At 49.4% G+C, this 12,316-nt stretch overlaps 1 protein-coding gene across 2 annotated transcripts in view; it reads right to left on the minus strand.

Moving 5' to 3' along the window:
* The window catches only part of adcy2b (adenylate cyclase 2b (brain)), a 65,199-nt gene that overhangs the window by 42,645 nt on the left and 10,238 nt on the right, over positions 1–12,316 (minus strand). For both annotated transcript variants that reach the window (XM_032535107.1, XM_032535108.1), the window contains exon 3: positions 628–789. In XM_032535107.1, the coding sequence (XP_032390998.1) occupies positions 628–789 (162 nt within the window). The remainder of the gene's footprint in view (positions 1–627; positions 790–12,316) is intronic.

Raw genomic sequence — 12,316 nt, forward strand, 5'->3', positions numbered from 1 at the left:
GTGTGTGTGTGTGTGTGTGTGTGTTTGAGAGCGATAGAGAGATGAGAGCGACTATCCTGTTCGTGTGTTCAGTGTGTTTACCTTGATGGTTGATTAGAAAGAGAGTCACAGCCTCATGCATGTCATGTGATCCAAAATCAATTCTACGTTATCTGGCACGTTTCTGCATCTTAATTTAAATGTACTTGTCTTATTGGTCTGTGATGTTTGATGTGTTATTAAAAAGCATTATGAGGTTTCTGCTTAGTTGGGAGATTTGTTTGTGCTCCTGAATCAACAGATGTTGATTTGGAACCAGTGTTTGAAGAGCTGTTCCCCGACTTCATTCAAAGGCAGTTCATTTGCCTCTGGAGGCTTTGCTGAATGTGCTGTGTCACGATGACACAGGATAGCTTCACACAGGCCTTAATAAAATGTGGTACCCTTACATTTTCAAGCATGCGTAAAACATCTTTACCAATCATTTTCAAAAAACTAACCAGCTAATAGTGCAGTGAAGCACTAACTTAGGCCTTCAGGAAACCAAAACAGGAAGTTCACAGAAACTCGGCCACATGTGCCATTGAAGCAGGAAGTAAATTGTCGATTTCAACAGTTACATTTTCCATGAACAATTATCTGTCTTACCTGCCAGACTAGAGGCTCCAGTTCTGTGACGGTGGAGGCCAGACAGACGCTGAGGGTGACAGTGTGAGAGGAGCAGGTGATGGCGCTGGCGATAATGGCCCCTCTCATGGAGAAGGGCAGCATGGTGTAGACGACAAACACGATGAACAGGAAGAAGGACACCTGGAAACAGGGAAGCAGTAGTTAAAGGGCCACATTTGTCTAAACATTCTCTTCTCCAACTTTGTGGCTTTTCCTTGCTCTATAAATATAAGTAAACAGAGTGCATTAAATTTTTCAGCTGCTGCTTGGGAGAAATATGCAAGTCTTCAGCTATGATGATCATTATCTGATTTAGAACTACAAGCATAGTGGACAGCATTCCCTGAAATGACCATTAAAGTCATAGGTCAACCAATCTTGTGCTGATATGCGTGGTTATACTGCAGTAATGACCATAGCAATGCTCAAATATAGAGATTTTTGCTCTGCATCTTCCCTTTTTGTCTGCTTTTTGCCTAAATACAGAATATTCCAGTTGAGTGGGCTGCCCAGTCCTCACAAAAATACTAAACGGCTTATCTTGTGATAAATTATTAGAGATGAGTGGGCTGCTCACTCATCGTTACAAATAACAACTGGATACTGAAATATAATACAATGACATTTCAAACATTTCCTTCAATACGAGGAATGAATGGAAGACTGTGGGACATGCTTAGATGGAGCTTCCTGCTTGTTTACTGTATTTAGTCTTCTCTCTTTCCAGGTTTCCATCAAAGCCAATCACTCTGACTTCCCATCTGCTCTGACTTTGGGAGTGTGTGCGTATGTACTTTCCTGTGTGATGTGCACATGTGTAGATGTGTGCGTTCCTGCTGTGTTGCTCAGCGATACCCCGTGCAATAACCTTCTGCCTCGTCCCTGCCCACTTCCCCTGCTGTCAGTCCACACCTTCCTGTTATGCTTTGGTGGCAAACCGGCGCAAACGGGTCACAGCTTCAACTGGGACACCAGATGAACTTTGACCTTCCTGCCTGTCTGTTTATTTCCTGTGTCTTTCAGCTTCAGAGAGTCGGTCTACAAACACAAATCCACTGAGAGTGACAGCTTGGAACTAATCACATTGGCTAAAAAAAGAAGAGCTCTTAACATGCTACTCACATTGCTTATGACATCAACATTATGAACATTATTTGCAGTGACAGGTTACCTGGTGAAGCGTTACAAGCAAATTATTACTCCCACCACTGATGTGCGTTTTATCAAGCAAGAACATGACTAGAACATTGGATATAAGTGAATGTTTGGATGGCCGAGTTCCTTCTAAAAGAAGACCTGAACACAGAGAGCAGAGAGGTGTTTTGTGTGGCTTTCAGTTGCTAGGGGAACCAACAGGGGAGGATGATGTCGTCGGAGCAGATGCAGCGTTTTGAAGGTCCTGGATATAACACTGAACTTCCACTTCTACAAAAAAACGCAGGACAGAGGGCAGTAAGAGTGCGTGACACACAGTCTGTTTGGGTTGCTGTGGGAATCGATAACGGCGGTCCAAATTCAGGTGCGTCACCTGCTTCTGTCGGCCACACAGACAGCTGACACACACACACCGGCCTGAATCCTAATGAACCCTTAAACACTTCAAGATGGGAGCTGTAGCCATCACCTCACTTCAGCTTATCAATTACTTTCTTGCACTCTTGTTCCGAGTACCCAACCTTCCTTTGTGTTTCAGACAAAAGCAGCACACGCTCACTTGCCTCCATACATGCACACAGGTGCACACATTGGCATCCTTGAATACCCACATCAAAAATGTTTGCTTTTTGCTCACTTTAGCATTTATGAGCGCGCCGGAGCTGGATGGAAAAGCTGGAAAAGCATTTCTGGATGCAAGCACCCTTGTCTTTTGAAACAATATGTGCCAACATAGACACACACACACACACAGCAACATGATTCTAAGGAACCAGGTGTGGCTGGCTGTGTTCAATCTGCCTTCTGGAATTAGCCGTGGCCTTCAGAGAAATTGAATAAAGCCCAGACCAATGTAGCTAAATGGAGGCAGACATGGCTTGTGCTGTACGTGGAGGAGACATTTCTTTGTGTATGAATGGAATGAGGGTGAGCAGGCGAGCATATAGCACTTTTCAAGGAACCTAAGGATTCTTTACATATACTGTATAAGGCAGAACAAATAACATTTTTCTCTATCTCTATTTCTATCCCCCCCTCTCTCTCTTTCTTTCAGGCCTTCACTGTCATTAGCTCTGTGTTCTCTACCAGACATGCTGTTCCCTCAGTAATAACAATCAATCTCACCCACTGAGCGGGCTGCAAATCCAGCTGTTCTCTTTTCACTTTTCATTTTTGCTCTCTTGCAAGTGTATTTTATTCTTTCTTTTCTTTTTACACATGGTGTCATTTTTTTCCTTTCTAGCTTTTCCCGTCTTACCTTCCCTGTCATTCCAACTTACCATGGATAGATAGATACATAGATAGATACATACATACAGTACATACATACATACATACTGTACATACATAGATAGATACTGTAGACAGATATATCTAGAGAGATAGACATGGAGGGGTGTAAGTTGTTGAGCCATGGGAGCAGAATAGAGTGATTAATAATGCAGAATGATTATGCTCTCACAGGTGGCTGATGATAAAAATATCTCAGAGGAGTGTGGGAAGGAGTGAAGCGAAAGACTGTGGGGAGAGAGGAAATTTGGGCATGGTGGGGTGGGGGAAGGGGGTCAGAGGAGGAGGCAGGTGGAGAAGCAGGGGAGAGAAAATGGGATGTGATGAATAGGGGGGACAGGGCGCTAGACTGAGAAAATAGGATTCCTGAGACAGAGAAAGGAGGAGTCTGGCACTGAAAACTAATGTGTCTGTCTGCTGATCTGCTCACCTCCAGCTCTCATCAGGCCTCATTAACACCTGTCACATGTGAAATTAATTCTTCACTCTCGACACACACACACACACACACACACACACACACACACACACACACACACACACCACGCTTCAAAAGTACAATAACAAGTGCACAGCATCACCATTTAAAGAAACTCTGAGCACATACAGTACAATGTGTAGATGTTAATTATTAGGTTTCGTTATTCTTTAGTCGTGAATTAATTTACTGTCTGTTCAATGGGGCATTTACCAGGAAGGAAATGTCAAATGTCACATGGTGACTTGTTATTATTTTTGCTGTTTCCTTTACCAAATGTACTACAGCTGAGATGTATAAGGTAGCCCACGGACTAAACGGTAGGTTGTCGGCTCTGATGTAAGCTGCAAGTTTAGCATGTCCAGTAGTAACATTTCGTGCTTCATTGTTTTTGTGGTTTTACAGGTTGCATTTAAAAGGTTCAGTGCTGCTACAGTGCTGTTCCCCCCCCCCCCATGTCTTCTACATGGATCATCAACTGATGAGGGGACTTTTCCCCTGGGACATGCATCTTCAGCTAGCCTACTTGATTGGGTTTAGGAAAAGATCGTGGTTTGGGTACATGTACAATGGTGTGAAAAAGTGTTTGCCCCCTTCCTCATTTCCTGTTCCTTTGCATGTTTGTCACACTTAGTGTTTCGGAACATCAACCATTTTAACAATAGTCAAGGACAACACAAGTAAACACCAAATGCAATTTGTAATGAAGGTGTTTATTATTAAAGGTGAAAAAAAATCCAAACCATCATGGCCGTGTGAAAAGTGATTGCCCCCCTTGTTAAAACATACTATGACTGTGGTTGTCCACACTGAGTTCAATTTCTCTAGCCACACCCAGGCCTGATTATTGCCACACCTGTTCACAATCAAGGCATCACTTAAATAGGAGCTGCACAGTAAGGTCCACCAGAAGATCCTTAAAAGACACATCATGCCGAGACCCAAAGAAATTCAGGAACATTGAGAAGAAAGTAATTGAGATCTATCAGTCTGGAAAGGGTTATAAGCATTTCCAAAGCTTTGGGAATCCAGCGAACCACAGTGAGAGCCATTATCCACAAATGTCAAGACATGGAACAGTGGTGAACCTTCCCAGGAGTGGCCCCGCCCAAAATTCCCCCAAGATGCAGCGACGACTCATCCAGAGAGTCCACAAAAGACCCACAACAACGTCCAAGAACTGCAGGCCTCACTTGCCTCATTTAGGTCAGCGTTCATGCCTCCACCATCAGGAAAAGACTGGGCAAAATGGCCTGCATGGCAGAGTTCCAAGGAGAAAACCACTGCTGAGCAAAAAGACATCAAAGCTCGTCTCAATTTCTCCCACAACACATCTTGATGATCCCCAAGACTTTTGGACAACATTCTTGTGGACGATGAGACAAAAGTGGAACCTTTGGAAGGTGTGTGTCCAAGTATATCTGCGTAGAAGGAACACTGCATTTGATAAAAAGAACATTATACCAACAGTAAAATATGTGGTGGGTGTGTGATGGTCTGGGGGCTGTTTTGCTGCTTCAGGACCTGAAAGACTTGCCGTGATAAAAGGAACTAGAATTCTGCTGTCTACCAAGAGATCCTGAAGGAGAATGTCCACCATCTGTTCGTTACTCAAGCTGAACACGACACTTGGGTTCTGCACAGGACATGACTAAAACACCCAGCAAGTCCACCACCGAATGGCTGAAGAAAACAAAATGAAGACTTTGGAGTGGCCTAGCCAAAGTCCTGACCTGAATCTATTGAGATGTTGTGGTATATGACCTTAAAAGGCCATTCATGCTCGAAAAACCTCTAATGTAACTGAATTAGGACATTCTGCAAAGATGAGTGGGCCAAAATCCTCCAGGACGCTGTAAATGTTGTGAACTGTGACCCAGAACACAGAGATACACGGCAGGATAATGAAAGGGTTTTAATGAAGTATAGTGTAATCCAAGAGAGCATGACCGGATCGGAGGATAGTGAACAGATGGGCAGCTGGAGGGTCCTGTGTGAGAGCAGAGAAGACACGGTGAAACAAATAGGAAACTTGAGAGCATAAACTGCAGTACAAACCTGAGAGCCAAGTTACCACGAAAGATAAGTAACAATCTGGCGCCGACGAGGTGGTTAGCCCGGGCTTATGAATGGCAGGAGTTGATGAGAGATGGGTACAGCTGAGCGGATGATGAACAGGTGATAGTAACCACGCCCCTTGGCAGGAACGCCCTCACAGCCAGCCAAGAGACCCAGCAACACGAGGAGAAGTAGGCCAAAGGTTGGGGGAGGACAGCGACCACAACAGTACCCCCCCTCAACGGGCGCCCCCACAGCGCCCCACGGGCCTTCGGGATGGTCCCGATGAAAGTCAGTGACCAGTTGTGGGTCCGGATAAACCTACGGGGATCCAAGACACCGCCTCTTCGGCCCCTATGCCCTCCACCGTCCACCAGATACTGCAGCCCCCTACCACGCCGTCGGGAGTCCGAGCCGACCGACAGTGTAGGCCGGGTGCGCTCACAGAACGCAGCTGTTACAACCGGCTGAGGCGGATCCACGGAGGGCAGGGGATGTAGACACCCTTCAGTTGCGAAACGTGAAACGTGGGGGTGGACCCGCATGGTGGCCGCGCTTCAGCCGGACAGCCACGGGTCACCACCGCCCTCAATCTCAAAAGACCCGGAACCGGGGGGAGAGTTTTCCGCTTCTCGGCGTGCAAAGGAATGTTCCTGGAAGACAGCATACCGTTGGCCAGCTGGAACGGGGGAGCTGGGACCCTATTCCTGTCCGCCCCTCTCTTATTCCGGTCAGCGGTCCGAAGAAGGGACTCCCGGGCCCCGTCCACACCCGGCGGCAGCGGCGAATGTTGGCCTGGACAGAGGCACAGACAGGTCCTTCTCCTGGCTGGAAACAGGGGGTTGGTAACCTGGGCCTAACCCGGGGCAACACCCAGGGATAGCCCCGTGGCGGTGGTAAACCAAGGCGTTCGTCGCTACTCATACCAGGGCAAGTGTCAGCCCAGGTGGCGGGATTCCCGTCCGCCACACAGCAGACGAGACGAGCGTGGACCCGCTCTCAGATCCTGGTTGGCCCTCTCCGTCGGGCCGTCGAGAGCGCGGATGGTACACCCTAGGACAACTGACAGAACACCCGAGCCAGTCACACCCTTCCACACACGTGATATGACCTGTGGACCTCTTTCAGAAACGATGCCACGGTATTCCTGGAGACGGAAAACCATGTTGGACAGGAGTCAGCCGTCTCACCGCCGTGGGTATTTAGTGTAACGCTTATAGTGGACAGATTTAGAGAACCTATCCACCACAGTCAATATAGTGTCATTACCTTTGGACATGGCAAGCCGTGACGAAGTCCAGCGCCACGTGGGACCAAGGGCGGCTGGGGACAGGCAGCGGCAGAGCAGACCAGCGGGTTGTCGATGTGAGGCCTTACCCCGCGCACAGACTGAGCAGCAGCCGCCACCGTAGGCACGAACATCGGCTTCCATCGCTGGCCACCAGATGCCGTTTCACCAGCGTCGACGTCCGTTGCCTCCCAGGATGACAGGAGAAGCGGGCGGTATGGACCCTGAACATTGGTGTGTAGCACGATATGGTGCAACACCAAAAAGCGGGTTTTTGTGACACCCAGAATACAGAAAAGCACAAACCAAACACCAAATAGAATCAGCCAGGATGTGGACTTGTGTCTCAGCCGGACAATCACGCCAGCTCCTTGGAGGACTCCATAGAGTGCCCTGCGTCACCATGCTGTTCGTCTCAGCGGGGCTGCACCTCGATCTCCGCTCTGCGGTGCCCAGCCAGCGCGACGAGCACATTGTGGTGATCAGTTGGTCAGCATCCTTCGTCGGGCGGAGTTAGTCGTCAACAGATACTCCTTCACACGGGATCATTGTGCATCGATTGTGTGGCGTCTGTGATTACAGATCCAGCAAAGATAATCGGCGTGTCCAGTCGCATGGTTCCATTCAACATTCCGCTACCCCAGCCACCGTAGCGCGCGTAGGTGAGTAAGGTGGCATGACGCTGTACTAAAGACACCATAAGCGCCCCTACCCTGGCTCCCTGCCGGGATTGACAGCCGCTTGGTAGACCTGGCCCCGTCATAGGATATGTATAATTCGCGCATGGCGGTTCTCTTGCCGTGTTCGGCTCCAGACCACAAAACGGCTGCTCAGCCCCCGCTCGCAAACTTTGGCGCCCTCTCAGCAGTTCCTCAGACGCTACACTTGGTGAATGCGACCCGCCAATGCCACTGCTCCCGGTTGCCACTCATAGTGTGTGGCAGCCTCTACGGCCTGGTGTAGTATCTAATTTCCCCGAGAGTCAACGCACACCAGGGTGGAGCTCCCCGCTCCGGCCAAGGCACACACTAGCCGATCTGAGACACAGGAAGCACCCACTCCCCCGCCCGAAGACACCGCCGCCAGACAGTGCATCCATTCTGTCCCCCCCCCTGCCTAAGTAAAACGACTTCGAGGAGTAGCAGAGCCGATGCTATTCGCTAAAGCGGAGATGCAGTGCTTGGGTGGTCTTCAGCGTATCAACCCAGGGGAGGCTGTGGAGTGTGAGACAGCGCGGAGAGCTTACAGGTAGTGGGGAAGAGATTTGGTGAAAATCAGAAGTACCATAGCCATCACATGGGACCAAGCGCACGCCTGCAGTAGGGGAAACCAGGAGACACCCACGGGATGCCTTACGGCGGGTGATTAACCTAGTTACGGCAGGTGGATCCTCCACGAAACCTGTGACCTCTTAACCTTTGGCGCCCGAACGGCTTGATAAAAGTATAGTGGCGGAAGTGCCAGAAACCGTTGGAACTGGTTTACGGGTGCGCGGTGGGTGTTGGGATTGCCAACTCAGTGTAACAACGCCCTTGGTGTGCCTTAGACACCGAGGCAGTCTTGCGTAAACCGATCTCGCGACTTCTCTGATGCACATAAACCCCCCTAGATCGGAGTGCTTGCTGCTACTGGGGCGGTGGAATTCGCACATTTTTTTCTCCGGGCTGTTTGTGTCGACAATGTTCAGATCGTAGTTTTGCGCCTAACAGTTTCCGTCTATGCGAGCTACGTGGCCGGCTGCTGGGACAGACATTGGGTTCGGTGTGACTTGTAGACAGATGACGTCCAACTAGCATCAATATATGACTCCGTGGGTAAACCACTACAACCGGTTGAGTCGAATAGTCCCCCTCACAACGTCATTAACATAGTTTGGAAAACCGCTGGGGCAATTGTAAGGCCGAACTGGCATGACGGGGGGTCACAGACTTTAGCTGTCGTACGTCCTGTGTTCCCACTAACGGAAGTAGTGAAAGGTCCCGCTCTTACACCTTCGTTCCCCTTCTTCTATGCGGATCGAGGTGTGTACTTGCTCCGTGCTGCGGGATCCAATTTGGAGAAGCTCCGTAGCACCATGTAAGGGCTCGACGTAGAGTCATAAGCGCAGGGGTACCGTGTGGGTTCACCGTAATGTGTGTGATGTCAGTTGTGTTTACCAGCGGGAAATCGATAGCACAGCGGCGCAGTGATTTTCCTTCTTAGCAACAAAAGAAAAAACCCCGCCCCCCAAGGAGACAGAGTGAAGGTGTGCTAATTCACTCTCTGAGCAGCGTGAGGGATGTCGCGAGTACATCATAAGTGAAGGAGTTTTTGCCGCTACTACAAGGTCCGTGGTGACATCGGTTTTTATAAAGTACCGTCTCTTAGGGTTCCCTGAGTTGTCTCCAGAGATTGAATGTCAAATGTTTCGGGCAAGTACTGTTCACGCTGCTCCCAATGAGTAGGCACAGGCAAGGGACACAATGTCTCTTTTGTCCATTGTCAATCATAAGACACCTTCTAGCTGAGTGGAAATCGTAGTGATGGTGTCAGTCGCACAGAGCACACAGGTATCCGTTCGGGAACTTGTACAAGTCGCAAACAGGTCACACGGTCAGACTGTCATAAACAAACCGGTGGGTGAACAGCCCAGCCCATCCACTCGGTGCCGGGACCGTAGGGGTTTAGTATTTCACTTTATCATACTGTCGCGTGCTCAATATTGACTCGGACGAGACTAATAAACGCCAACATTGAGCGTCTGGACGCCCTGTGCAAGTACAGCAAGTCACCAATGTATACTGTGGGCTTAAATTACATGACTTTCAACTACAGGTAGAAGTCCGAGTATAAGTGGGGAGGTTAATTATATAGCGGTACATTGATTTTTGACATTATGTGCATGATACTTCAAGAGTGAGTTCTCTCCCAGACTATCAATATTCAAATCGGTATATTAAGTACGGAGAGTTCTGGGTCTGTAGTTCATCACCTCTTGGGAACGCAAGGCATGTGTAATTGGCCCCATAACGCCGCATCCCGAATGAGAGACTTGTGTGTGTCTTGAAGTACTATCCTAACGTGAAAGATGCCATGGCCCCCGAGCGCAAGACACCTCGACATCAAAATGGTCCTCATTGCCATGCGCCATCTCAAGACGCGTGAGGCAACGAACAGGAAACCGGCCTTGTAGGGCGATTCTGTTGTTACATACTTGCAGTCAACCAGTAACTGGGCTGTACAAACCAGCGTGTGGGCAAACTTGTTTCGACCCGCGTATGGAACAAATTAGCAATTCACGCCCCCGTTTAGTTCGAGTCCGACACGGTTTTTGGTGCGCGATTCGTTGACTCTGGCATAGCTCAAGCCGACCCGGTGAGAGGATTGACTCGTCAACTGTACAACAACATCGACCGGTCAGCCGCATAGCGGGGCGTTGTCGCTTTCACGTGGCTCAATGTGCTTCGTCCCTGACTCCCAGCTAGCATGTCGCTTCCGTCTTCTCCCATTGGCACGCCCGGTCGCTTGAGTAGCGAACACATGTAATGGTGGGAACGCGGCGCCATAGTCGGTCTCCCGTGGAGACGCCAGCCCGTCGAAACCCACTGGCGCACTTCTTGGGTCAGGAGGAGAGATCGGAAGCCGTGGGCTGACCCCTCGAGCTAAAGCTTGATTCGCCTCTATCCCACCGGCACTCCACTGCTACTGTCTTACGATACGTAGTATAACCACAGAGACCAAGGTCATTAAGGTGTCCTGGCTCGTCGCGCCGACACCTCAGCGATTCACCTTAACACATCTCCAAATACCCCTGAAAGTACTGCATCCCCGTAACGGTCCCTCCTCTTATGCCCTCCTATGCAGTCCTGTCAGCCACCGTACAAAAAAGATCGCGGCCGAGCTTCCCAGCAAGGACCCGCCCACTCCTCCTGCCCTGACGAGAGCAAGCAGGCCGCCTCGGATGCCCCTCCCACATGTGTCACGCGCTCTACGCTTCGGTCTCGATGAAACTAAGTCCCTTAAATCTCCGAAAAAACGATCAAAAGTTAACCTAGGCGGGCCCGATTACACAAACTCGTCCTCTCCTTTCCGCCGCGCTGGGCCTCCGGCCCACCCAGAGCCCTCACTGGCAGTCCCAAGTCGTAATGAACCTTAGCAACTCGTAGAAAACGACCCGGCCGTTTTCGTAAATAAGTCCGCACTTGAGCAGAAATCCGCGACCATTTATACCAGGTCACCAGAGAATATGTCTCCGGCGAGCGTGATGGGGAGCCACGGAGGGTGCGGCGGCCTGCCATGGCCGTGCGGGGAAACAGACGGTTAGACAGACGAGCAGAAACAACAGACAGTTTAGCGACTTCAGCTGGAGCTGGGTAACCTGTTGATCAGCTGTTTATTTGTTCTCCAGGAGTGTGTTGATCAGCTGGTCGTGTGTTGTCCCAACAACACACCCTGCGCCTGGATAGCCCCTGGTTTCTGTCCTATTATCCTCCCCTGCGGTATCCTGCGGAGTCCATTTTGGCAGAGTGTTCTGTTGTGGAACTGTGAGACCCGACCACAGAGATACAACGGCAGGATAATGAAAAGGGTTTTAATGATGAGTAGTATGATCCAAGAGAGCAGTGACCGTGTCGGAGGATAGTGGCAGGCAGCTGGAGGTTCCTTGTTGAGAGGCAGAGAAGACACTGTGACACAAATCGAGAAACTTTGAGGAGATAAACTGGCAGTACAAAAAACTGAGAGCCAAGTTACCACGAAAGAGTACGTAACACTCTGGCGCCAGAGAGGTGGTTTTAGCCGTGCGTTATGAATGCAGGAGTTGGGTGAGATGATGGGTGACAGCTGACGGATGATGAACAGGTTGATAGTAAACCAACCGCCCCCTTGGCAGGAACGCCCTCACAGCCAGCCAAGATACAACAGCAACAACATAGAGAAGTACGGCCAAAGGTTGGGGTAAGTACACTGCGACCACAACATGTAAAAGCCCTCATTGCAACGTTAGCGCAACACGACATTTGGTTGCACGTTGTTGCTGCTAAGGGTGGCCCAACCAGTTATTAGTTTAGGGGGCAAATCCACGGCCTTTTTTCACACAGGGCCATATTGGTTTGGATTTTTTTTTCACCTTTAATATAACACCTAATTTTACAATTGGCATTTTGTGTTTCTTGTGTTGTCCTGACTATTGTTTTTAAATTGGTTTGATGTTCCGAACACTTAAGTGTGACAAACTGCAAAGGAACGGAATTGAGGAAGGGGGCAAACACTTTTTCACACCACTGTATGTGACATTAGTTAAGCAACCTCCTTCCATTAATGCCTGTTACTAACTCGACTTCTTCCCTTTCCCGGAGTCTTGTGCTCTCTCGCCCCTCTCCTATCGCGGCAGATGCCCCCCCCACCCTGAGCCATGGTTC

This window comes from Etheostoma spectabile, chromosome 14 (genome assembly GCF_008692095.1).
Source record: "Etheostoma spectabile isolate EspeVRDwgs_2016 chromosome 14, UIUC_Espe_1.0, whole genome shotgun sequence".
Classification (NCBI taxonomy): domain Eukaryota; kingdom Metazoa; phylum Chordata; class Actinopteri; order Perciformes; family Percidae; genus Etheostoma; species Etheostoma spectabile.